Source organism: Cinclus cinclus, chromosome 3 (assembly GCF_963662255.1).
Source record: "Cinclus cinclus chromosome 3, bCinCin1.1, whole genome shotgun sequence".
NCBI lineage: Eukaryota > Metazoa > Chordata > Aves > Passeriformes > Cinclidae > Cinclus > Cinclus cinclus.
The window spans coordinates 110,565,599-110,593,483 of record NC_085048.1 but is presented as its reverse complement, the minus strand read 5'-3'; the positions used below and the strand labels follow the sequence as shown (position 1 = coordinate 110,593,483).

The 27,885-nt window shown below is 50.3% G+C and overlaps 1 protein-coding gene across 1 annotated transcript; it reads right to left on the bottom strand.

The window, feature by feature from the left end:
* Positions 1–942: 942 nt before the first annotated feature.
* On the bottom strand, positions 943–27,714 carry LOC134042013 (serine/threonine-protein kinase pim-1-like). Its single transcript, XM_062489087.1, is given in 7 exon segments — positions 943–984; positions 5,605–5,687; positions 5,962–6,138; positions 6,356–6,725; positions 6,953–7,003; positions 7,097–7,231; positions 27,628–27,714. Coding segments are annotated over 7 exon segments (945 nt in total).
* Between the last annotated feature and the right edge of the window lie 171 nt (positions 27,715–27,885).

Here is a 27,885-nt window from a genome sequence, read left to right as displayed (position 1 = left end):
GCCAGTCAGGCCTGCAAAGTGGAGACACAAAATGTAACAAGAGGCTGCAAAGCAAAACAAAAGCATCTGAAGCTCCATGTTTCATGGGACACATTTCCTGGAAACTTTCCTGGAAAATAGCTTCAAAAGGAAACCTGCTCCTGCCATCAGCCCCTTGAGGCAGGCCAGGGGCACACCCTGAGCCACTTCCACAGAGCTCCCAGGGGAACTCCCTGGCCTCTGGGCTGCCCTGGGACAGCAGGGAGCCCAGAGCCCTGAGCTTCCCAGCAATGGCTCAGCTACACATGCAGCCTCCTGCTCCTCTCCCTGCCCCACAGCTCAGCAGCCCTACAGCTCCACGGGGCACTGGCAGCAGCACAGCTCATGGCAGGGGGCACCTGCAGGGCACAACTGCTCCCTGGCAATGTGCACAGGCTCTCCAGGCTGGCACAAGACCCTTCCTCCCACCAGAGAGTGGCCCAGCTCCCACCTTACCTCTGTGGGAGGCTGAGACACTCTCACAAGGGAAGAAGTGACGTTGGTCAATGCCCACCTCTATCCCAGCATCAACATGTCTAACGGGTGTGGCACTTAAGGGATATTTGATATTTTTAAAAACAATTGTTTGGTTTTAGTTTTCCTTAGACTAGCCTGTGTTTAATTCCTCCAAACACTATTGAGTTAGCAAGTCTGAAGTGAAAGGTGCAAGGATCCAATAATAACAGGGGAATAAGGATCCCTTCTAGAGATTGGCTTTGTCAAAACCCAGGAAAGACCCACACAGCGACGAATGCTATTTCTGCAAGCTACAGAGACCTCTCAGCATGCAGGCAGGCCTTGCTGGGGTTTTTATATTATCCTGTCATCCTCAGTGTTGGACCCAATCACCAAGCAGAGGAAGAACAGGAAATTTATCAGTAGTGAGACCCAACGTTGATGGCAAAGAAAGAAGCAGAATTTGCATCACATGACCACGTTGTATTTGTCATGGCCACAGTCCCTGTCCTGGCTGACAGTATGAGTGATTTGGCTACTGTCAAAAAGCAGGAAGCAGAGAAAACTAAAGGTAGAATGTTATGATGCCAGGGCTGTCCTTGCAAGATCACCTGTAGCTCACAGCCACCAACTCTGACACAGAGCCAGAACTGACCACCATGGACCAATTTTCCCTGAAATCTGGTGGAATTTGTCTCCATTTGACTCGGGCCTTTCAGCTCCTTTCTATCCTCACCTTTTCCTTCCGTGGTCTTTCCTTTTGCAGTAAAATCCATCTTTGAACCCGTGCTTCTGTCTCGCAGAAGTACCTGGGGTTGAATTTGGGAACTGTCTCGGAGCAGACGGCGATAGGAGCCCGGTCCCCAGCCCTAGAACAAGGTGGGGTGACTCCAATCGCCAGCAGTCGGCACAGACAGGCAGAGCCAGACGTGTCTCCTGCCACTGTGTCCGTGTCAACCACAACCTTCACAGCCCCTTGCGGGGCTGCCCCTTTGTGACGCGCTGGCCCGTGGTTCTCTCGTTTCCATGGCCACAGAGCCCCCACCCCAGCTCCATCCCTTTCCCTTCCCTTCCCAAGGGCAGCCAGCCCTGGGCCCGGCCAGGCCAGGTCGGAGGGTTTGGCACTGTCTAGGAAGTAGCCGCTTTCCTAAGCTGCTTTTCAAGGCCTTTATTTCTGTAATTCCCACTCCGTTCTGCCTTGCAGCTTGTTGGTTGCGGATTTTGATTACTTCTCTTACAACAAATAAAGTGGTGCCTTCCCCTCAGCAGCCCTGGGGATGTTCCTATGTGAAGCCATCTGTCTCACACGGTTTTAGACAATTTAAAACAGAACACTATGGATAAGCCGTCTCCTCTGAAGTGTTCCAACAATCCCGTTTCCAGCAAGAGGAAGTGAACAGTAAGAGATAAAGGTGGAAAAAAGGCCTGCCTCACCGCCCACACGGCCTGGGGGAGAGACAGCTGGGCCCCGATCTGGCAAGGGCCCCAACCTCGGCTGCTGGCAAAAGGAAAAGGAAAACCACCAGCCCACCACTAACATTACGTACAGCAAACGCCAAAAAACAACCTTACAACCAAAAAACTCATCTCCGCTTTCTGGCCGGGCCCTACAATCCCAGCCCGGCCCCGGCGCGGCCTTAGAAGGCTCCTTATGGTAAAGAGCTCCGGCCGCCCCACCTAAAAACAATCACAGAACCCTCTCCTGCCCCGGCAAAATATTAACTTTTTCACTGCCCAAAATATGAGTTTACAAATACTTTATTCTCTGTCCTGTGGAAAAAAAAAAAGAGAACCAAAATGATAATATGTACAAAAACAGCACAAAAAACACCAAATTCAAAGTATGAGAAGAGTCAAGTCTCAGCTGAGGGAAGGAAGACATAGACTGAAATTCTTCCCTTTTTTTTATGCTATAGAAAAGCATCCGTTGTTTCCCTATAACACATAAAAAAATATGGGGTGGATTAAAGATTCTAACTCTAGATGTAAGAAGAAGCGTTGGTGTTAAAATAAACCAATGTTAAAATTGCTGTAAGTGCCCTAGGTTTAAATAATGAAAAAACCCCTGCTTCTCCCTAGGGAAGAAGAAAAACACCCTCTATTTTTAAAAGTGGAGTAAGCTTTTGTTTCAACTATTATAATCCTTTAAGTGTGCCTCATAAGTTGATATGGTCCTCAGTATTAGTTATGAATTAAAATGTTAGTTGAGAAAAAAAATATTACATAATAACCAGATCTCTATCCTCCCTGACGGCTAAACACTAGAACAGCAAGACCACCTAAAAATGGTTTCTTATGAAAAAATCTCTATAGGCTGAAGAATCTCCTCTCTGAAAGAAACAAGTAAATGACTATTTGAGAAATGGTAAACGAACTGAGTTGTTCTTTGTATGTTGTCAATGTAAAAAAACAAATGTGTGGAAAGAAGAAGAGTAGTCTGAAGTTTTATTCTAATATTTCTTCTTCTTTTTTCCCCTATAGTTTCTGGTAATAAAGTTTGTCTTTGTACCATTTAAAGCTAAGCCTGTTTTATCTTCCTCCTAATCCTATCTCACAACTAAAAACGTTCAAATTAACAATCCAAAACCACTACACTAAAGCAGTATCTCCACCCAAACTCAAACTGAACCCAAAACACCCCACTGTGGAGACCCTAGAAGGCATTCCCTAGTTAGGAAGACACGAGAGGCTTCTCTCATAGCAAGCCCTGTTCTGTCATGCCAATGTAGCCCTGTTCTGTTCCCTGGGCCAGCCCCCTGCCCTCTCCCTGTCTCTCAGGCTTTCGGTCACTCCCACCCTGTTTCCCTGTTGGCTCCCATGCCCTAACCCCACCTTTGTGCCACCCCCATGTCTCCTGGTAAGTGCTCCCTGATGCTCCCCCTGCCCAGGACACCCATCTGCTTCAACCTGGACCCTCACCCCGACGTTCCCCTTTGTCTTTGCCTCTGACCCTGGACTATCCACGCAGCGGCTGAAATAAACATCTCCGTGAATCCCATACAAAGCCCCATGCTGCTTCTTTACCTGCAACCATCTTAACAGCTATCCAGGCTACAACACCTGGGGAGACAAAGGAGACAAGAAGGATGTCCCAGCTCCCAACATTTCCTTTATCCCTACAGTAGCTGTACTCCAATTACTGCATACGAGAGTTTTACTTGATCCCTTTAATGCCAAGGGACCATGAAGGACTTGAACCTTGTTCAAGTCCAGCCTTGCCTGCCTATTTTGGAGTGGAGGGCAAAGATGCAGACAACTTTGGGCGGGGGTAGAGCTGAAATTGCATTTTGCTGCTTCTGATTTCCTCCCTGCTTTTGCAGCAGAGGGACATCTTTGTCCCTGCAAACCACTCCCCTTTCCAAGTGAAATGTGGGCCTGGCTACCAGCTCCAGGTTCTTGAAGAGACTGCTGCGGTTGGCAACAGGAATTGTTGCTGAACTTTTTGTGTTACTTAAACCCCCCCACCAATTCCACCAAGTGGATGAGGAAAGAGGCAAAGAGATTTCGGTGGAAGAAGGGAGGCCAAAAGCTTGAAAAAAGGATGAAAGAAATGCTCCAATGATGATGATGATGTTAATAACAAGAAAAAGATTTACTTTTCACAGCAAATGAACACCTGCTGCCGTCCAGCCCTCCCAGACTGGCAGGTCGAGCGGTGCCGTTTCCATGGCATGAGCTGCTGGTAGCCTGGGGACAGAAACCAGAAAGCCACGGTCAGTGGCAGCAGGCTCCTGTCCCCCCTGTCCCACCATGGCCTATGCTCAGGCCAGGCTGCTGGCTGTGCTCAGAGCCCAAACCTCCCAGCCCATTCCCTCCTTGTTAGAGGAGAGCAGCGTGGCAGGACACGCTCCACCTCTTCTGCTCAAGCATGGCACAACAACCTCCTCAGCAGCTGCAAGAGCGACATTCTCGTGTGCCTGCTGCCATTTGCCCTAAGCCCTTCTGCCACCCGAGCTGTGGAACCGGGTACCCACCTCTGGAGACCTGCTGCCAGGAGAGGAGCCGATCCCACACAAGGTCCTCATCCTTTTGCAGGGGACATCCACACCGTGGACCCTCCCCGGGTAGCACCGGCACGGGATGCACTCCACGGACGGTGCCGGTGCTTCTCCATCTGGTCTGGACACAAGCTGCAATCTTTCTGGAAAAAACACAAGAACAATTGCATGAAAGTCATTTCAAAACAAGACCTGGAAACAAGAAAAAGCACCAAAGGTTGTCACCGTTTCACGGGCCTGGGGAAGGTCTGACCGCTCTTTATGATACTAAAATCTCTCCAGTGGTGGGGAAAAACCCTACCTTTCCCACCTGTATGCCCACCCCTTCCTCAAGGGCCTGCAAAGCAGAGCAGCTGGGCCATGGCTAAAGAACCCGTCCCCCTCTGCTGCTCCCTATCCCCATGGATGCATGCTTTTGTCAGGCCGGATGCCCCCACCCCAGCCTGTGCCATGCTGGCAGGAAGAAGCTGTCAGCGAGGCCAGGAGCCGGCTCCCCTTCCACAACATCCATCCCCTGCCCCACCAAAAAGCAGCTGAGCAGTTGGCAGAAAGATTAATATTGTCCACTGCCACCCCACGGGGAACCACCGGCACGTGGCCAGGCCGAGCCCTGCAATGCCTGGAGGCACGAGCATCCCCCCACCCCTGCACCGCCTGGGGACTCATCTTGATATCGTCGGGGTGCAGAGCGTGTCCTCTAGGAAGGGGCTGCAACCAAAGCCCATCAGCTTTGCCCTGCCAGTGGCCAGCTCGAGAACGGCGTTCTCCAGCTCTGCGCTGATCTCCAGAAGAACACGCCAGATGTGCCTTGGCTCGCGGGGACATCACGAGGCCATTGAGCTGCAGGGGGATGTTTCCCCTTTTCCACTCTGTGGCAACTTCACTGCACTGTGCCACAATTTCTCCAATAGGATGGGGAGCCCAGAGCCGCTCCCTCCACAAATCGCCGGGGACCTGAGGAAGCACCTCCTTGGCTGTGCTCTCTGCTCCATGCCAGGGCCACTGGGAAATGCTCTGGGGAATTCTTTGAGAGCCACGAGACACGAGCAGCTGCTGCTTGCGGGCATCCTGGATCCTACTGTGCAGAGGGATGGATCTCTGCTGTCTCCTGGGCCAGGTGGGGCTTCTGCACCCAAGAATGTTCTAAAAGGTCATCCAAGGATGGCCTGTCTGCAGGGTCCATGGATAAGCACCACCTGATCAGGTGCTGGCACTCTGCAGAGAGAAACCAGAAACTGCTGGTCAGCTCCTGTCCATGCTCTCCCAGATTTCACAGTGCCCACAGCACACTAAGAGTGCTCAGAGCTGTTCGCACAGCTTCCCATCCATCCTCTCTTCTGGAAGAGAGCAACAGAAGCACACGTGCCGCCTCCTCCAGCTCAGCCCAGGAGATGAACCTCCTCCCCAGCTGCAACAGCAGGACACTTATGTGCCACCTGCCCTCTCCCAAAGCCGTTCTTGCTCCCGTGCCTTGAAGGCCCATCCCCACCTTGAGACACCCGGGGCGGGAAGAAGAGCTGTCCCCGGACGATGTCCTCTCTGCTTTTGAAAGGAAGGTGCCTGCACACCAGCTGATAGAGCAGGATGCCCAGGGACCAGATGGTGGCTGGCTGGCCATGGTAGCGGCCAAAGAGGATCCACTCCGGTGGGTAGTACTCCCGCGTTCCTATGGCACACGGGCACAGCTCATCAGGCCAATGCTGATTGCTCCCTCCCTCCCAGCCAGCTCCTCAAAAGCCAGCCCCAGCTCCTGCCAAAATGCAACTTGGCTGCAGCCGGCTGAAGCAGCATTCCCCCTCCCTCCCTCCCTCCCTGTGTGTTCCACCTGTGGAAGCACAGGGGAGAAGCTCCACTGCCCGGCTGGGCCCCGGCTTTGGGCTCACCGGCCATCTGGGTGTAGAACGTGTCCTGCAGGATGGTGCCTCAGCCGAAGTCGATGAGCTTCGCCTCGCCGGTGGCCAGGTCAACGAGCACGTTCTCGGCCTTGATGTCGCGGTGCAGGACGCCGCGGCTGGTGCAGTGCCGCACGGCCCCCAGCACCTGCCGGAACAGCGCCCGCGCCACGGGCTCTGGCAGGAACCCTCCCGCGTGCAGCAGGTGCCAGAGGTCCTGACAGCGCTCCGGACGCTCCATGACCAGCGCGAAGCCGTCGGGCAGCTCGAACCAGTCCAGGAGCCGCACGATGCCGCGGAAGCCGGGCCACGACGCCATCCAGAGCAGCACCAGCTCCAGGGGCACAAGGGCGCCGTCGTGCTGCGGGGGAGCCGCCATGCCGTCAGCGGCGCCGATGCTGCGCTCGCCTTCGCCACCCCCTGCCCGGCGCCACCGCAGCTCCATTGCCCATGGCCCGGGACGCTGCGCGGCCCCCGCTCGCTCCACGCTCGCTCCCATCGCAGCGTCCCGGCTCCCACCCGGCCGGGCCTGGCCTTACCCCGCCCGCCACGCCCCGCCGCCTGCTCCCGCTGGCCCCGCTCACTCACCAGCCGCGCCCACTCCAAGACGCGGTCCCGGGACACTCGCTTGATGGCCACCTGCAAGCCAAGGCGAGCGGAGGGCTCAGCTCGCCGCCCGCCGCCCGCCGCTCGCCGCCCCCCTCCCCGCTCCGAGCCGGCCCCGTCTCTTACCGGGACGCCGTCGGCGAGCCGGGTCCCGGCGTAAACGCTGCCGAAGCCGCCGCTCCCCAGCAGCGGGCCCTCCCGGTACAGCTGCTCCAGGGGAGGCTTCTCCGCCCGTGCGGACGGCACGGCGCTCTCGGCATTCTGCCCGGGGCACCCGCCCGCCCCGGCCGCCGCTGCTTCCCGAGCCGCCCCGGGCTCCGGCGCCTCGGGGCCGGCGGCCGAACTGCCGGGCGGCGAGGCTCGCTCGGGGGAATGCGCCGGCGGCGGGGCGGGAGCCGGGCGGCTGCGGGCCAGCTGTGGGCGGAACCGCGGGAGGGGCCTCGGTCGGGGCCGGGCCAGCGCCAGGGCCCGCGCCAGGCGGAGCCAAGAGACGCTGCTGCTCCACCACCGCCACCAGCGCAGCGAGGAGCTCGTCCACAGGCTCTTCAAAAGGTGCCACAGGCGGTACGGACTGAGCCCCGCGGAGGCGGCACCGCAGCGTGCCCGACAGGGGCGGGCAGGGGGCCGGCTCGCCCACGGCCGCCTTGCGGGGCGCGGCATGAGCCGGGCTGGGAGAGGCGCAACAAGGACGGGACCGAACGGGATCACAGGGAGTCTGAGAGGGAGAAGGGCACGGAGGGCGAGCGGGAACTCGAGCGGAAAACCGATCGAGACAGGCGCTGCTGCTGCTGCTGTTGCTGCTGCTGCTGCTGCTGCGGAGCCGCCGGAGCGCGCGGCCGTTCTGCCGGTGCCTCCGCGAACCCAACGGAGGAGCCGCCGCGCGCCCCGTGGAACACAGGAAACAAAGTAAGAATAAATGAAGCTAATTCCTATTAGAGAAATAGCCTAATAAAGCAGTGGAGGAGTAAAGAAGACTGTTGGCTTGTGGCTTTCTTGTTTGAGTGAGATGAAGCATTTTGTGGGGAAGAATTGCCTCTTCTGACAATTTTGCCAGTGTGGGCTGGAGCGGAGCTTTTAAATTTCAAGTAGCAAAGAGAAATCGTGTCAGTATTGTCATCCCTTTTCATTCTCTGCTGAGACACTTGCAGGCTGCCCAAAGACATCGTCTGCAATATGGAACTTGGACCCAAATGGATTGTTAAGTGTGTCTGGATGTCACCAAATCTATGGGAATGACAAAAACTCTCCAGCAATATTTTTAGTGTTAGAGAATCTAGGAACAATGATATTCTGACCACGATGTTGTTCTGGCCGGGATGTGAAACAGAAATAATTTAATCCACACGTAGCCCTGGTGTGCACAGAAATTTTGTTTGTTTATTTCCTGTCAGTGTTAGTGGCAGAAGCATCCATTGCTCAGTTTGGGAAGGCTGACCCCTGACATGGACTCTCCTCAACTGTGTCTCTGCCTCTGACACTAGAGAACACTGAGTGCCTGGAGAGCTCGTGTTGCCTGTGGAATGCTCCAGCTGACAGCCACCAGAAGCTGTGAACGTTCTTTTGGTATCTGATGCAGAAAAGGAGTTCTCCATAATACCATGCTACTTAAACCCACATTGGGATGCGGCTGTGTAGTGGCTCACCATGGAGCAGATTGCCTGCTTTGTCACTGCCAGCCCTGCTGATCCTGCAAGGGACCCTAGTGTATCCCATGCCTGTTTTGCCTGCAAGCAAAGCTTGCCTTGCCTTAGTAGTGTGGAGTAAATAGAGAAGTAATAAAATGGACAATTAAACAAGTTACTTTGGAGGAGATCCTCCTGCTTTCACACATCAGCCCTGCACCTCATGCTCCGTATCCTAGTTTGAATGGACAGGTGCGTGCTAGGGAAAAAGCAGGACCTTCCCTTGAAATGGAGAAAGTAAAATCCTTCCCACTGAGTCAGTATAATTTTGAAATCAAGAGGTTCTCAGGGAAAGATAGGGGGACAGGAAGAACAGTTCTCTACTAAATATATAACAAGGCCAATCTGGACATCTGGAACTATACAGGCTAATGCATAAATCCTTGTCTTCAAACGCTCTTTGGATAGGCAGCAGCTTCTTCCTGGGCTTGGAGGAAAGAGCTCTTCTGGACAGCAGGAAAGGACTTTGTGGGTAAATGCACAAATGAATGTCCAGAGAAAACTTGGTGGAAACACAGGAGCCAGGCAGGTCTGCAAAATGGAGACACAAAATGTAACAGAGGCTGCAATGCAAACCTAAAGCATCTGAAGCTCCATATTTCATAGAACACATTTCTTGGAAATTCATAAATAGCTGCACAGGGAAACATTCTCCTACCATCACCCTCTGGAGGCAGGCCAGGGGCACACCCTGAGCCACTTCCACAGAGCTCCCAGGGGAACTCCCTGGCCTCTGGGCTGCCCTGGGACAGCAGGGAGCCCAGAGCCCTGTGCTTCCCAGCAATGGCTCAGCTACACATGCAGCCTCCTGCTCCTCTCCTCTCCCTGCCCCACAGCTCAGCAGCCCTACAGCTCCACGGGGCACTGGCAGCAGCACAGCTCATAGCAGGGGGCACCTGCAGGGCACAACTGCTCCCTGCCAATGTGCACAGGCTCTCCAGGCTGGCACAAGACCCTTCCTCCCACCAGAGAGCGGCCCAGCTCCCACCTTACCTCGGTGGGAGGCTGAGCCATGCTAGTCCTTCACTTTGTCCTCAATCCAGACTGTCTTCAGGCCCCTGAGCATGCCATGACTAGGAAGGGCAGTGGAGAGAGCAGGGGCAGATGCACACCCTTCCTGAGTATTTTGTCAATTTTGGCACAGCTAAAAGGTCAGAACCGCAGGTGTCCATCTCAGCACTTGGTCAACTTGCTGGAGAACATCAAGCCTTCACCAGCCCAGGATGCTGGAGAGGTTTTCCTGGACATGTGGGGGCTGGCTGGCAGCACGCTTCTTCAGCTTGGTACCCATCACCTCGTAGAGGGCAGAGGCGAGCCTGGTGACCACCGTGCGCACATTGGTGCTGCGGACAGGCAGCGCCTTGTTCTCCAGGAAGGACCAGAGCACGGGCAGGGCGTAGCGCTGGACCACTTCAGGGCTCCTGGCATTAACCCCTTCCACAAGCACTGCCGGGACAGAGACACAAGCTTCTGAAACAACAACCTTAATGCAAACAAGGATCCACCTCGAGATTTGCTTCTTGGAAGCCTCTCTGCCTAAGAGCAGCGAAATAGCACACAGAGCCCAACGATCCAGAAATGGCCAAAGCAGCTGATCCTCCCCAAAATAGAACCACCAACACCTCAGGAGTACTGTCTCCAAACAAATACTTGCACCTGTGGGCAGAACTTGTACCTTTACTGGATCATTTCACTACCTGTTTCAACATCAAGAATGACTAAAATGTCAACTTCCCTTTCATTTCCTTTAGGAAGTTGTCTAAACCCACACTGAAGATTTGGAAATGCACCATGGAGATTCAATTGAAAGGTTTCTAAGAAAAAGGACAATTCCATCTTTGTGACCCTTGATGTCAAAGTGCCAGAATCCAATCTGGCTCTTCCCTTTGCTCAGTGGCACACAGCAAAGGGCACTATTAGACCACACTTCCAAACTCCAGCCCACCAGACATGGGTGCTGCTTGACAGCTGGATTAGAAACATCAGTGACTAGCTGCTGTCTTTGGCACAATGCTTTTGTGCCTTCCAACAAACAGCTGCTTCAAACCTCAGGGTGTCTTAGGTAATTACCCAGACCTCATTGCTGTGGCATTTGTGCATCTCCACATTTTAATGTCATTCCCCCTCCCAATGTTAATGGCATTTTTCTTGCAATGTGCACTGCAATAGTAGAATGTAGAGAGAAAAATGCAACACAGATGAATGAAATTTAACCACAACACGAGTGTCTTCTCCCTTTCTCTCTGAAGCCTACTCCCTGCTCAATTTCTGAACTGAACTTTGTCAAACACAGGCAAAAAATTGACAACCAACAGGCTCCTTGCATGGCAGATGTGGCTGAGACATCAAAACCTGAAATGCTCTGGACACCATTCATATTTTCTGATCAGGCAAAATGTTATGCAGTAACCACTTCTAATTCTGTGGTGGAAGAGACTTCATTTTCTTTATGCTCGTAATCCACCAGCAATCATCAATATTTAAACAGTTCCTGAAAGTGCCCAAAACCAATTCTGCCAAGCAGGAAAAGGGTTATGGCATCCATTTCAAAATGGGTGTTAATTTCAGTTAAAATCCAATTCAAGACATTGGTCACAATGGAACTTGAGAAAACATTGTTTGTTCCCACTAAATCTCAGAGAGAACATCTGCTCTTCCTAAAAGAGTCCTAATTTATGTTTATTTCCTTTATTTGAAGAAGAGATCAAATTATCTCCAAAACTAAATTCCCTCTTCCTAGACATCTACTTTATCCCAATGCCCTTTCAAGGGCTTTTGACATTCTCAGTCACCGAACACTGAGCATTTGAGATTGCTGAAGAAGACACAACATCTATGAAACCTTGCATTTAAAGATGCTGGCACACTTAGCAGTGCATTTAGACCCCGTTAAAGCAAGGCTGTAAATCATCTTGTCCACTATATAGAGAGATTATCACTTTTCCAATCCTGGGCTGTTGCTGACATAGCAAGCTCCTCTGAGGAATCAATTATCAGCTGCATTTGTAGCATTTTGGACAGCACTGACACAGGAAGACACTGTTTGCACACCCTGAAATGCTCAGTCCAATGTCACTTTGACAGCACAGGCAGGGAGCCTCAGCACTCTGCTTCTGCCCCTCTGGCCCCAAAGGCTGCCTTGCACCAAATCCGTGCCCCTAATCTGGGTGCTGAGTTTTGACCTAAGCTGTGACCCCCAGGCACTGCAGGGTTCAGTCTCAAAACTTTTCAAGAGCAAGATGAGAATTCTGTGAGGACAAAACAAATGGATTGCCTGAAACAGCACTTGCTACATTTTCCCTAAAGGACCAGAGATGACCCTGAGCTCCCAAGAGAAGAGCCAGCTCGGGTATTTTTAACCCCTCCCTTTCCTGGAGGTGGGCTCTGAGATGCCCCAGTGAGAGCTCGGCCCCAAGGCCGAGCGCCACCCCCGTGCCAGGTACTGCACACCTCTGCAGCAGCCAGGGAAAACCTGCCAAACACAGCTGCCATGGGCATTGGGCAGGAGGGACAAGCTCAGCACCTCCATGATTTGGAGCAGCTACTCTACTGTCTATTGCCAGGAATGCCCTGGAAATGCTCCCTGGGGAGACCTCTTGGCTTAGCAGAGGCCATACCTGTGATACGCTCTGTCACATCCAGCAGAGCTTGGCCACTCAGCTGACTCCATTGGTGGCTGAACTCTTTCATCAGTGCTACTTTATCTACAAGAGAAACACACGTTTCTGCTCACTCTTCTGAGGTCCTAGGAGAAAGGAGAGTGGGGAGGGGAAGGGCAGGGGCAGCCCCAATTTATAAAATCAAGTAATTTTCTGCTGATGTACTTCTTTCCTTCCAGCCTACTTGAGGGGGTTTCAAATTCCCAAAGAAAACCTCTCCATTCACATTTGTCAATGCAAAGTTGTCTGCTGGACCGGGAGCTGTGTTAAACATTTCAGATCAAGGACCTCAAGAGTTCAATCACATGTAAGCAGTGAAAAGGTTTTGAACTCCAGAGCAAACAGGAAGAAGCCCAGACTTGGGATACACAAAGGCACAGCGTCAGGCAGTTCAGGAGTTCGCAGAGCAGCTGAGGTGGAGAAAGTGGAAACTCCCCTTGAAGATCTGCCTCTTCAACACTCCATTTGTCAGGCATATTTCTCCCGAGCAGCATTTTCAGTGCTGACATAAATCTCTGTGACAAAGGAATTTAGAGCAGTCCTTGCCTGTGTAGGTAATTGCCACAGCCATCCTGCCCCATGAAAACAACATGTGGAACAAGACATCACTGACAGCTGGATTTCTATCTGCTTGTTTTAAGGAAATGCACTTGGTGAATCATAAGTGTCCCATTTGAAAAAAGAAGACAAATGGGAAAGGTGGAACGGAGGCAGCTAATGCCTATAATGTGGAGCCTTCCAGGGGGCTGCTCTGCAGAAGCTCTGATGGGCCAGTGTCCCTTCATGGCAACAGCAAAGCTATTCATTTGGGAAATCTAATGGGGTCCAAGCAATCTCCAAAATCCCCTTTGCCTCTGAATTGTAGCAAAGCTGTAGTCCAGGACCTCCTCTCCAGACAAGCAGCACAGAGCCAAGGGCTCCTGGCACTTGTGGGAAATGCTGATGCACATTCAAGCCTCTTGGGGGACTGGTGCCTAAGGACTGCACCCCCACAGCTTCTGGTGGATGTCAGCTGCAGTGTTCCACGGGCAACAAGAGCTCTCATGGCACTCAGTGTTCTCTTGTTTCAGAGAGGTAGAGACACAGTTGAGGAGAGTCCATGTCAGCCTTACCAAAATGAGAAACGGATTTTTCCAGCGCTTTCACAGCTGCAGCATGAACCCCGGCATCCTTTGAATTCAGGCTCTTTAGTATTCCTTCCACTAAACGGACAATCACGGGGTTCAAGGCATCTTCCAGGATGGCTATCATTTCTGCCAGCACGTCCAGCGCCATCTGCTTCACTCTCTTGTGCGTGTCAGATATTCTCAGGACAAAATGATCAAAAATCTGTGAAGAGAACAAGCAGCAGGAAAGGTGGATTAAAATGTCCTTGTTTGGAGAGGGGATGTAGAAATGAGCATTCAATACCCGAGAAGGTTACACACCATCTTTACCAAGTGCAATAGAGACAAGGATGGAAACGAGTAGCCACAGTTGTGTTTGTGCAAGACAGGATGGAGTTTGGAGAAGTATCTCTGTAAAAACATTTGGGTTATACCAACCCAGCCTGATGCTTCTCTTCCACATCCAAACCCATTTTTCATCAAGAGAAGAATTGCCATGCTTTCAGTGGCTGGATTCCTTTCATTGAACCCAGCTGGGAGTAGGAGACAGCAAAGGTTAGAGCAGTGGAAAATTCTGTCATCATGTGATGAACAACATCAATAGGCACCTGCCAGACAAATACAGCTGGACTGAAAGAACTTGTCCTGCATGCTGGACCTGAATTAAATTTGTCTGGGTAAGAGGGACCAGCCTGTCCCAACAAGGCAGGATGTAGTGCCAAGACAGACTGAATTAACTTCATTGCTACAGGCTTGGGAGAGGAGCTGAAGGGAAGGAACAGTGAAGATACCCTACATACTTGGACAATGTTCGTGGTGATGAGCTTGGGGCTGTTTTTGCACAGGTCTAGGAGGAGTGCCACTCCTTCCATCCGTGTCTCAAACCCCTTGGCTTCCAGGAGATCATCAAGCTTCTGGAGCATCTCCATTTCATCCACAGCTGGAAGCAACGTGACCTGGACTTTTGGATGGTGTAGGAGGCGTCCATCCGAGGTCGACTTCACCCTGGAAAATAAAAGCAAATGATGGCTTGTTGGTGATAATACCTGCAGATAATTGTGAGCAAAACATCCAGAGGTGATTTACTCATGCTGTGATTTCAAGCTAGAGAATCATGAGGCTCTGAAAACAGCATGGACTTCAAGACAATCATTACGGGAGACAATCTACAAATATTATTAATGCAGATATAGGCATTTTTTATCAAAGAAAATTTGTAGGGTAACGAAAGAATCAGTGGCACAGGCCATCTCTCCAGAAAGTTTTTCCTGAGGAAGAGAAATGTCAAGCTTGTTGTGTGCTTTGTCACATCTAACAAAAGTGCTCAGTACCGTTGACTAGAAGGAAATGTGGCCTGGGGCTTCTTTGACACATGGCTCCTCATCTTCACAGGGCTCTTGACACATGGGCGTTCACCCTTCTGCTCTTCCATCCCCTACAAGGACACAGAGAAACCCCACCAACATTTAGAATATAGAATAGGAAACTGTCTGCTTAAAAACACAAGTTAGAACCAGGATCACTGCTACCAAGGCTTAGGGAAATATTTGCAAACCTACAGAAGGAAACAGACCAGAGATTCAGTGATGCCAACTCTTTGTTTGCAATAGCCCAAGGCAGGTTATGGGTGCTGCCATAGTGAGCAGCAGTTTAAACTCCCCAATTCATGAGTCTCGAGCATAAATGGGAATAATGGAAACTGCTAGGCACCAAGAGATCTTATAGGAAAAAGCAGAAAAATTAGGACTCTTTGGGGTGGGCCAATTTTGTTGGAAGGTGATTTGGTTCAACACTCGCTCTCCCTGTTTGTGCACAAAGGACACGCTCCCTTCTATAACGTAGATAAAAACAATGAAAGTCCCCCCCCAGACAAATGATTTTCCTCTGGATGCTGCTGGATTCACCAAGCTTCTTCCAGCTCCACAGGGCTTGACAGCAAGGCAGTATTCCCAAAAGACAGACGGTAATTGTAGCAATTAGGATTGACTGGGACATCTGCTGCAGTTTTGGAAATTCTCTTGGCACTACTGCTTCCAGTGTCTTTTGCAAAGACTCTGTTCTCCTCAGAAGCACTTTTCTCACTTCATTGCTTTACTGGGAGCAGAGCAGGGACAGCAGGGTGGGGAGTTATGCTTAAATGTAAACCCACTTTCTTCTCTTCCCCTTTCCTCTTTGTGACCAATAGTCAAAATATTCAAAGCCCCACTTTTCCCCTAAGAATATCAGTTCCTTTGTGGTCTGCAGATGAACAGGCTGGGGATTAACAGCTCATTCCCAGGAGCAAAATGATTGAGCAGAAGGGGAATGAGATAAAGACAGATTAGGTATGTTTGATGTCCTATTAGCTGTGGCTATACTTGCACAAAGGAGACATTTCTCCTGCCAAGCACTTACTTTCTTCTTTATTCTTCCCAGAATATCTTCCAGGTCACAGGCAGGAATGGATCGCTCCAAAAGCATTTTACATTTTGGATGATTTATCAACATCTTCACCATCTCCTGTCCATAATGCCTATGGAAGGAAGGAAGGAGGGAAGGAGGAATCAAAGGGGGGAAGGGGGGAAGAGGGGAAGAGAGGGAGGGAGGGAGGGAGGAAGGAAGGCAGGAAGGCAGGAAGGAAGGCAGGAAGGAAGGCAGGCAGGAAGGCAGGCAGGAAGGCAGGAAGGAAGGCAGGAAGGAAGGAAGGAAGGCAGGAACGCAGGAAGGCAGGAAGGCAGGAAGGCAGGAAGGCAGGAAGGATTGATTCCAGGAAAAAAGGAAGGAAGGATTCCAGGAAGGAAGGAAGGAAGGATTCCAGGAAGGAAGGAAGGATTCCAGGAAGGAAGGATTCCAGGAAGGAAGGATTCCAGGAAGGAAGGAAGGAAGGAAATCGAACAAACAAAGGAAACCTGTTAACAGAAGAGGCTGATACCTTAATGTCATCCTTTGCAATCCTTGCATGAGATGGCATTACCTACTCAGCAAAGTGAGAGAAAAATATCATTTCACTCTGAAACTGTGGGTGTGCTTCTGTGGGATCAAAGGATCCCAGGGAACAAGTGAAACACATCTGTTTTGTTGTCAGATCCCATTAGAAGTACCTTGCTGCCATTGCTCAATAATTTGCCTTCCATTAACTGGCAGAGAATCCAGCACAAAACACCTCAGGCCTCCTATTGACTATTCCATATGTGTGCAGAGCAGCAGCTAGTTGCTCCTGTATTTTTGGCAGCTATTAATTGAATCATCAAAGTAAGGGGATTTGGGTGGCTTGGGTTGATTTTGCCACTAGGAAACCAGTTTTCCTCCAGAAGAAATTTAGAGGTCATTGAGCCACAGACAAAAGCATTCTAGAAAGCTGCAGAAGAGGTTTAGACAGACTGAATACATTAGCCCTGAAATACTTCTAGAAAAGTTTTAAGTTAACGAGAAAGATCTGCTTTGGGTCTTTCAGTGATGAACATGAGGCAACATTTTGGCTCTGTGTTGTGCACCTAAGATCAAACAAAACTGTTTGACTGCCAAATCTGAGCTCTTTTGATCTCAGGAAAGAATCCTTCAAGTCACAGGAAGTTGGCAATGCTCCTTCTTGCTGGACAACCTCAGCTTACCCACTACAGTCATTTCCCCAGGTAATCCAGAGCAGTGGTCACAGCACCAAGGCTGACAGAGCTCGAGAAGTGTTTGGACCATGCTCTTGGGCACATGGAGTGACTCTTGGCATGTCCTGCACATGGCTGGCAGCTGGACTCCATGGCCCCAATGGATCCCATACAACTCCGGGTATTCCATGCCTCTATGGCCCTTATCCACACCGTGAGGTAACTTAATATTTCCTTTCGTTACCACTCTTTTGTGGTTTTACCTTTCTAGACAGACACAAGACAGTTTTCCTGTGTGAGGAGGTGAAATGAAGATGGTTACCTTGTGTCCTTGTGGCAGTCCTGAGCAAGCGTCCCTGCCGCGTGCGCCAGCCTCTCAGCCCTGGGTGTGCCTGCGAGCTTCGTGACTCCAATTTTCTCCATCAAGGACAGCAGCAGTTGCGCCGCACACTTCCGCACCTGGGCGTGGCGGCTCCTGGCAAGAGGAGAGCAAACACTGGGGCACAGGGAGAAGGAGCAACAGCAGCACAGGCCTTGGCCAGAGCGTGCTCCCTGCCATTGCTGCGGGAAGGAGGCCTGGCTTCTCCCTGCAGCTTCAGACACCTGTAGAAGCTTCTGTCCTCAGAGAAACTCAAATTAGCATTGGACACAAGGACTGTCTGCAAGGAAGACGGAGGAATTCAGTCTCCCTGCACTACCTGATACTCAGTGTCTTTGCCACAATTTCCACTGAGAAAGATAAAATAATAGATTACATATGAATTCTTTAGAAATGAAAGACCATTCATGCTGACCCATCAGAGGGCACCCATTACACAGAGCTGCAGCAGGACTGAGGCTCATTCCAGCCATTTATCCCCAAATCTGCAGAGCTTTGGAAAAATACAGATGCAGAGAAAACACACTGTGGGCCGTGAAGTTGCAGAATATGCAGCAATGCAGCCTGTTTCTTTTGTGAGGATTGGCAAGGGGTACATCTGAATGTTTTATCCTATTGCAAAGATGGGGAAAGTGTGGCAATCAATTTACCCAGATTGTCCAGTTCTAGAGAGTGTCTTTTGATAATTATCAGGCTCAGCACAAACACTTAAGGCAGCATTTACATCAGCAATCCCATAGTAGTGGGCCTGTGAAGGTGTATGTGCAGTGATTCATCATCTCAAGGCTAACATGAAACACCAGTTTGATTAGAAAGTAGAGCTCTATGGCCAGGACAGTCATTCAGGACTCCTTTTGGCAGGAGCTGCACCTGCTGTGCAGGCTGTGTCACAGCCAGCACATTCTCCCCTAGGTGCTCCATACCCCAGCAAGTACCCTCCTTATTTCTCCAGTTAATGGCATCATGAGGATGCATGTTTTTTCCCAGGGCCTCTGTGCTTAGTGCAGTGAAATATCAAAGAGCACTCATAGCTGCAATTGCAATTGTCCCTCTTCCCACAGAAGCACAAGGCTCTATCCTTAGCCTTTGCAGGCACTTGCACTTCCCCACCATTCACCACATCTAGGCAACTCTGACAGACTGGGAGGACTCCAGGAAGCAGCGGGAAGATGAGTCAGAAGAGGTTTAGGTTGCATATCAGGAAAAGCTTTTTCACCCACAGGGTGCCTGGGACACTGGAACAGGCTCCCCAGGGCAGTGGTCAACAGCACCAAGCCTGACAGAGTTCAAGAAGCATTTGGACAACAATCTCAGGCACATGGTGTGACTCTTGGGGTGCTCTGTGCAAGGCCAGGAACTGGATTTAATCTCCTCATGGCCTCGTCCAACTTCCCATATTCTACAGCTCTTTCTTTCTGAGAACTCATAGGCTGAGGGAGGGCAGAAATACGGGACAAGAGGAAAGAAATGAGGTGGATTGGAGAATCCAGTCATTGAGTTGACAGAAGATGCAGGATACAGGACCCTTCCCTCCCACCATTCCCATTCTTTCTCTCATCCCTTCCCCCACCTAGAAGTACTCTAGAAGGTGAAGAATATCACTGAAAGAAGAACCTACTTGACTCCACTGTCCAGGAGAGCAGTCATTGCTCGTGCAGGAGTCACATTCTCCACCATGATCCCCAGGGTGTGACTGGCTGCTTTCTCAACAAACTCTGGCGAGTTCCACACCATGTGCAGAAGGACCCGAGCCACCTCATCCACCTCAGAGTCCATGTCCTTCTTCAAGGTCACAAAGAGCTCTCCCAGAGTGACAATGGCTAAGTAGGACACCTTTGAGCGGAGGTTGGTCACCTGGGGAAGTCAGAGGGGAAACATAAGAATGACCTTGGAAAGAAAACCAGTTGCCTTAGACAGACGACTCAGGAAATGACAACACATCCCACTGTGTCCAGAGGAACATAAAAGCACAATAAGAGCAGAAGAGCACATGCACAGCATGACACTTCCACTGGCACCAATATCTGGCCTCAGACTTGCATGTAACAGGCCTAAAAATAAGAAATTTCATAAAGTATCTACTTAAGCCTTCTTTAATGTCAACTGCTTTCCCTTTAGGCTCTTTTCTTTGAAACACAAAGAACCAAATTAAAGTAAGGGCTGCTTTCAAACCATAAAGGCGTCAGTCATAAAGATAAAAGAGTCACGTGCTCCTGTTTAAAAAAGCAACACCAGCAGTTGAAGCACTCAGCCAGGAAACAGAAAACACACGCTCAGGCCTACAGACTAATTTGCAGTGTTGAATGACAGCTCGGGCAGAGACTAGGACTCTGAAAATAACATAATTAGAGTATCTTTTTCTGCATTTGCACATTTCATGATAATGGCAGCTCACTCAAAGATGAGTGTCAGATACCCGACCTACCAGTGAATACAACTACATCTACATACAGATCCCATAGAAACCTGACAGACATTAGAAATAGAAGGTCTAAAAAGAGAAATGAAGGCAGTCTCTGAGCACACATGGAGATGAACAAGCACATAGCTACTCTACACACTGTGTATGAAGTACAGGGCACGGTTCACAAGAGTGTTCTCACCTCACTGGTAACTGCCAAGCAAATGTCACGAAGCCTTGAAAGCAGGACTTCTGAATGGGACCCAGCCAGGAGTTTGATGTTGACCAGTCCCTTCTCCTTCATCTCCCTGAAAGGCAAGTACCAAAAAGATGGATTTTTCTCTCCACCCAAGAACTAGGCAGCACCCTCTGAAATTACCAGGCTGGCAGCTCAGTCAAACAATGGGAGGTGCTTTTCAAGGAGTACTTAATGAAATTGTGGAGCTCCTTCCCGCAGGATGCTGTGGCTGTCAAAAGAATACACAAATCCAAGAGACAAATAGAGGGGTTTCAGTGTCTTCATTTGTGGCTCTTTTACAAGACAGCCTTTCTGAAATGTCTGGCCCATGGAGTCCCTATGACACAGTTTCCTAGAAGCTGTGAGACTGGGTCATGCTCCTGTTTCTTGTCACCTCCCTATACCTGTCCCTAAGACACAATCCCCTTGGGCTATTACTGGGGCATGTTCCTTCTTTGGCAGTGCCAGCAGGCAGATCAGCAGTGAGACTCTGCACTGGCACTCTGGAGCTGAGTTTCCACTCTACAATTTCGGCCTGTGTCTCACCCACTCCACTCCACCTCCACATTCCCCAGAAAAGCAGCAGCAGGGTGTCCCATAAGATTCCACGCCTGGGAAAGAACAGTTGAAACTCTGCCTTTTCCCAGAATCCCCTACCAAAAACAATGCCCACTACAGCAACATGTTATTTAAAAGGTGTAAACAACTCTGTCTCTCAGCACTTGCTCTAGGCAGCCCTGAGCTACAGAAAGGTGTGTGAGGCATCAGGGCTGCAGCACAGGGCTGGTGACCGATCCCATGGGCACCCCTGAGAGTCACCAGGACCCCCCACACCTGCAGAAGCTCTCTTGTACCTCAAAGGGCACCAAACAAAAAGGGGGAAGAGGAAGCAGAAGAGAATTGCAAAGCAAATGTGACTGCACAAAGAGATGCATGTGGCAGATTTTTCATGCTTATCCCAGTGTGAATGGAGTCCGTACACCTGTGTGAATGAAGCATCCAACAGTGAGTTTATGCTAACCCCGACATCACAACCAATATCACCAAAAATTTAACTAGCATCACCTAACATTCGTAGGGTTATCACCTCTGGGCCTCCTTCTCTCTGTGTCTAATTGTGGGACACATGTTGAGTATTGGCAAAACACCTCCAGCCCATATGAAGCAGTGAGAAGAAAAAAGTTGAATTCAAAAAGTGCAAGATTCCTAGAGGGTTTCATTGCTTTCTCCTTCCCTTCTGCCATGAGCCTTTCAGGAGTAAAGACAGGCTGGGGATTTGAAAGCACAAATCAGTCCATTTCTCAGAAAGAGCGACTCCCTGGAGCTGCTTCTGGGACTCACATGCAGGAGGTCACAGGGAGACCCTGTCAGCTGCCATTGCTGTCAGCACTGGGAGCAGAGAGAAATCTTACTCAGTCCCACTGGGCCAGTGCCCCAAGGCACCCAAATCTCTACACTCAAAACTGCTGCCATCCTGCTGCTGCCTTCAGCCAGCAAATCATCTCATCCCACAGCTTCCTCTCTTCCCTCAAGATTTCCTTTGCAGCTCCATGGAGTAGCAGGCAAAGCGAGGGAGCAGCACAGAGTGGCAGCAGCTGGAGCACAGCTGCAGACCGAGGCCAAGCAAAGGCTGCTCTCAAATCTTGATCCTCTCACTGCTCTGGAGTGGTTTCAGCAGAGTCCTTTGCCCTCTGGGCTGTCGGGGCTCAGAGGCACTGGCAAGATCCACTTGTAAGCTTCCTTAACGCTAAGAGGGAGACAGAGTGACCGGGGCCTTTCGTACCAGTCATCGCTGCCCAGCCAGGAGAGTGCCTGGAGCAAGGACTGCTGTGGGTCAGCAGAGGCTGTGTCCTTGTGCCCACGCTCACGGAGCAGCTCCTGTCGGCGCTCGGCACCAGTGGCCGTCTGCGAGGTCACTGTGAGGAGAGGGTCAGCCCTGAGCGCTGCAGCCCCGGGCAAGGCACCCCGCCATGGAGCGGCCTGCAGCCCCAGCTCCCAGCCAGGCTTCCATGTGCTGCAAACTGGCACTGCCTCACACACCTCCCTGCTGTCTGCCTCCTTGGGCTCCTTGCTTTCTCCCAGCCCCCCCCAGATGGGCACAGCTCCAGGCTAAACCTGACAATTGCCCACACAGTGCCAGCTCCCAAGTGCCACAGGTAGCACAGCCAGCGGCAGGTTCCTGAGGCCGCAGAGCTCCCACTCCCTGCCAGACAGGGACGACCAGTGGGAATGGCTACACCGGGAGGGAACCCCCCAGGGGCCTCTCTTGTCCCAGTGCCCTCATTTCCCCCAGCCCTGAGGACTGAGGCACTCTGCAACTCCCTGAGGAAATTCCTGCAGCTGCCCTGCCACAGCACCAAGCCAAGCCGGAACAACCCAGGCTCAATTCTGGTCAGTTCTCAACGTGGAAATAGCATCAGTAGAAAAGAGCATTCCAATTATTATTCCTTGCTCCCTTCTTCTTATGTCACTCTAGCTGGGATGATAGCACAGGCAGGCTACCCCCAAAGGAAAGACAAGAGCCACTAGGGACTATCTGCTGTGTATTTCCTGCAGGCAGCAAACAGCCTGCAGGAGGCAGTTTGTGCTCCTTCTGCAAGGAAATAACTATATGGGAAAAAGCTGCCACAGAGCAGACTTACCTGAGGAATTGCATGGGACACTGCCTTCCTCTTGGATGATGGGCATAGTGGGCAGTAAGGGCATCTTGTCCTGCTTCCTCAAGACCTTCTTCTTCAAGGCATTACCAGGGTGTTTTCTCTGCATACTGGAAGCTGTGCCATTGACAGCTGCTTGGCTGAGGCCTGCAGGGACCAAAGAGGAGCTTGTAAGTGGAGGGTGCTGGACAGGGTCACTATGGAAAGGGCCAGAAAACTTGCTGGAGCTGGGTAACATCTCTGTGTTATCCCAAAGAACTTCAAGTAGAACACTGGCACGCTAGTATGGGACAAGGATCATACAATCACCCAGGAAAACCTACAACAATTTTGGTGGGAAGGCCCCTTTAACCACCATCTAGTCCAACCCCTGGGAAAAGGAACATCTTCATCTGGATCGGGTTCCTCAGAGCCCCATGTAAACTGGCCTTGAACACCTTCATAGATAAATCAACAACAGCTTCTCTGGAAAAACCCTTGCAGCATTTCATTGCCTTCATTATAAAATAAATTCTACCTAATATCTAATCTAAATCTACCTTCTTCCAGTTTAAAAATCAAACTGCAGTGATGCTTCCCCTAAGAAACAAGGAGAAGCCAGTATTGCTATGCTTTCGTTTTCCTGTTTCAGAGGCAGGCTGGGCAAGTTCCCAAAAGAAAGTGCAGATAAGCTTGGGTGGTGCCCTGGGGCTGAGTGCTGCCCCCGAAGGTCCCTGCTGCCGCCCTCGGGGCAGCGCACACAGCGCTGCAGCCAGAGCCCCTCAGCCGGGATTCACTGGGGAATGCTGCTTGCTCCTGGGGCTACAACAGAAGCACTGCCTCAGGGCTTCAGCACAGCTCTACAGTGCCAGCTCCTTGGAGGGGAGTGGCTCGAGAAGGATCTCTGGTCTTTTCATCAGAAGGTGCTGAATTTGGTTTCTTCCAGGTTGCACCTTGGTGGAAAAGCATTCTTCTGCATTCACATTGCCTGGAAGCTGCTCTTCAGAACAGAGTCTGAAGGGCAGGCGACTTTCCAAGACTGAATTTTCTACTCTGAAAGATTTTAGAGGTGAAGGTGGGAAGCTGATACTCTGTTACTAAGTGAGGCCATGGGCAAGACAATTAATGCCTCTGTGTTTTTCTCTGCAAAATGGAAATCATTCCTATGCAGGTTTCCACTCAGATACAAGTGCAACAGCCCCCCAGTCTGATTGCAACACTGTGCAGAGGGTAAGGAAGAGCTCAAAAAGGACCAGCAGTGTAGGCACCACTTACTTGCTTCAGCTGCATCCCTGGGCTCAACTCTCTGTGGAGGCAGCTTTAAGGATGTTTTCTTTGCTCTCCTTTTCTTCATCTCTTTCTCAAAAAGCTCCACATCCTTTGGTTCTAAGTTCTTCTCAGCCAACATGCACAATGCAGCACGGATCTAGTTGCAATGGAAATACATCACAGACTGTAAGCAGAGACACACACAGACCAGGCACAACCTCTCATCGGGAGCGGAGTCCACACAGTGCTACAGACATTAATCCAGCTCCATATCCATTCCAATAGTTTCAGGAGAATGTCTCCCATCCTCACCTTGGTAATTACACACAGTGAGGTGGAACACTTTAGTCATAGGAATGCTCCAAGACAAAGGAAGAGCTCCCATGAGCAATGAGCATGCAGTTCAGTTCCTACAGGCCATGGCAGGAGAATAAAAGCCATGTGCAATATGCAGCAAGGAGGGGTAATTGGCTGATGCTTAACACTCATGGCCAGGAAGTGCAGCTGTTTGTCACTTCCTGGCTTCTGAAGGACTCAGCTCTGAAAGACTCTCAACGACTTGGTCTCTGAGACCGGGAGACCAAAAGGAGGAGGGAGTCATGTGAAAACAATTTGGAGGAACATGGATATTAAGGAGCAGAAAATGTGAGAATGAGAGGGCTGTGAGATACAGCCAGAAAGGTAACCAGGAGACATCAAACTGTCCCATTTTATTTTGCAGCCTTGCTTATACTCAACGTTAGCATCTTTGCTTCTCTGCTTCTGAGGGTGCCCTTTGCCCACATTCACTGGTTTGCAGTTTGCTCTGCCAATCAGAACTTCTCTAAAGTGCTCTTTGCACATAAAGAATGCCTCAGGCATGTCCTTGGCACCATCCCCAAAGCACTGACTTTGGCACCTCTGGAAACAGCCAAGCAATTGCTCAGTAGCCGTCAAATATATTCCCAAGACAATCCCCAACCCCCAAGAGTGGAGGATCATGGTTTTCAGAGGCATTTTGGGCCAAGCACTAAACAGCCACTGGAATGGAAGTCTGCTCATCCCTGTTCTTATCCCTTACCTTTCCAAAGCCCTCTCTCAGGTCTCTGTCACTTGTTAGACCAGGACTGGTGGGATGATCCATCTCCTTGAGCTGGCTCAGTGGGAGGCCTGGTACTGGAAGCAAAGGTTCCTGTAAATCTCTGGCACACTTCAATTGCCCAAAAATGTCGTGCTTGGCAACAGGCAAGACAGGTTCCAGATTACAGAGCTCTAACAGGGCACAGAGATGGTGCAGGAAAGCAGCAAGCTACATATGCCTAGACCCTCTCCCAATGAATGGGCTCCTGGAAGGAGACATGACATTATTCTGTGGGCCAGCAGACTGAAACCTGCTGCCTCAGCCCCTGGATGCTGGAGAGCCTCTGTGTTTGATAGAGAAGGGCAGAGATGGAGATTGCTCTTGACAGAGATTCTTATCTGCCCTTATGCTGATTTTAGTAAACATCTTCTTTCTGGTTCCTAAAAGTAGTCCTGGGTTCTAATACCTGTATACATTCAGATCAACTTTTTCTTCACTTTATTGGAATATTTCAGGGGACAATAAAGAAAAACTTAGGATTACAGGAGGGGTACCCTAATGAAAATTGTGTTCTTGACACTCGATTATTCATTTTCCCCAAAGAATTTTTCTGTCTAAACTGTATGGGCTCTGGCACTTTCAGGCCAGCCTGACAGAACGCTGATTTTTCTGAATGCAAGTAAGAACAATGTAACTCATTCTGCAACACTCTCCAACACAGCTGATAAAATTCAGACACTTTTTCAGTCTTTGACAGCAGGGAGCCCAGAGCCCTGTGCTTCCCAGCAATGGCTCAGCTGCACATGCAGCCTCCTGCTCCTCTCCCTGCCCCACAGCTCAGCAGCCCTACAGCTCCACGGGGCACTGGCAGCAGCACAGCTCATGGCAGGGGGCACCTGCAGGGCACAACTGCTCCCTGGCAATGTGCACAGGCTCTCCAGGCTGGCACAAGACCCTTCCTCCCACCAGAGAGCGGCCCAGCTCCCACCTTACCTCTGTGGGAGGCTGAGCCATGCTGGTCCGTCCCCTTGTCCTCCTCCCTGGCAGTGACCCTGGGGACAGCGCTGCTCAGCTGCCTCTGCCGGGTCTCCTGGGCCAAGGCCCCCTGAGCCGGCCGGGAGCCCACACCTCCATTCCCAACGCCGGGGTTCCGCACATAGGTCTGCATGCCAAACACCTCAGCGAGTTTCCTTGGGAACAGAGGCATCCCAGGTCCTATCACACACCAAGAGCTCTTTGCCTTCATTCTCTGGGTTTCTGTTGTAGACTCAGAAGAAGCTGTAGACAGGTACAAGAGAAGAATCGAGTTAATTGAACTCACTCCTTTACAATCAACCCATCTAAAGAGTGGGGAATTCAAAGAGCACTTCAGCTACTGACATGATTAGTTGTTTTTTTTATTTTTCATGAAACTAATGTCTAACTAACTTGAATTTCTCTGAACAATGTGGATCTGGCAAGCCAGGAGAGATGGGTTCTATGACTTGATGTGCTGCTCGTTGTCTCCACACTACTACAGGATTCCTTTCCTTCCAAAGAGTTGGAAACTCACAGTAGTCTCTAGAATTTGACACTATCTAGGAAGCGATTGTTTTCAAAAGTAGATTTCAGGTTATTGTTTCTGTAACTCCCAATCAGTTCTAGGCTGGGTTTTTTATTCTGGGGATCTTTTTAATTCCTCTTTGTAACAAAGGAAGTGGTGGTACACAATCAAGATCACTACATGTTACATGCAAAAAGGGCTTTGCTTTCCCAATTACACGTCCCCAGTATTCTGCAAGCCCATAGTTATAGGGAATAAAGTGGTCATCCAGAAGTTTCTCTTTTGCTCTACTTCACTCTTTGACGGGTTTATTCCTTGCTTTCTTTCCTGCACAGATACCTAAGCCCAACATAAACATGACCTGCCTCAAAACATTTCTGATCATGGCTGACACTGACAACTGAAGGTTTTCAAAATGGAAATAGCAGAGGGCAGGACATTCTGAAATACTCTTCAACAGAGCTGTTAGATATAAGGCAACTAATCATTTTTACGTGGCTAAACATGGGGTAAAATCATGTAGCAGCCAAGCAATAAGAGTGGAATAACATTCTTTAAACTGGGTTGATTTCTCTTGTAGAATGTTCTACTGAGTTATAAAAGAAAGGCAGGTAAGGTTTAATGACATAGCTCGTTTCTAGTCCAGAGTAAATCCAACAAAACTGTCACCTTACTTACTGAGCAATACTTCTCCCTAGCTGCATTAAGCATTCCAGCTGCATATCACCAACAAAGGAGTCATTCCAAAGGGGCACTACCCAGGATTTGGCAGAATTAACCCTACGCAAATGGACCTGGCAACTGATCCCTTTTTCTGTATCAGCAAAAGTCTTTCTTCAAATTTCATCTCTCCTATCGTGACGTGCCCAGTGATGGCAAAGGAACAACAACAACAGGCTTTGATGGAGGCTTTCAACTCAAAGGCATTGGCTGGCACAGATGCACCAGAGACCGCATTTTGTCTGGCACAATTCTACTTGTCAGGGATCAGGCAAGGCAGGGACAGGGGGACAAGGCAGAAGGCATCTCCTCCCCCAGCCTCATCTTGCAACACTGACACAGGCAGAGACAGTCAGGGAAGAGATTTGTCATGATGAACTTGCCATAGGTGGCTTTGGGCTTGTGCTGTCATAGGATGACAGACTCAGACCCTGCATAGGCTGCATCCATTTGGAAGTTTCCATGACCATGATTGCAATTTCAAAAGGAATTTCTATAGCAGGACGTTTCCATATTTCCCCCAAAGCAAAATCACGTCATGACCATCAATCTCCTATGGATCTGAAAGGTTTCAGCTGAATATCTGCCCCAAGGACAGGTTTTTTCACTTTACTGGGCAAGAGAAATGAGTGGGAATATTT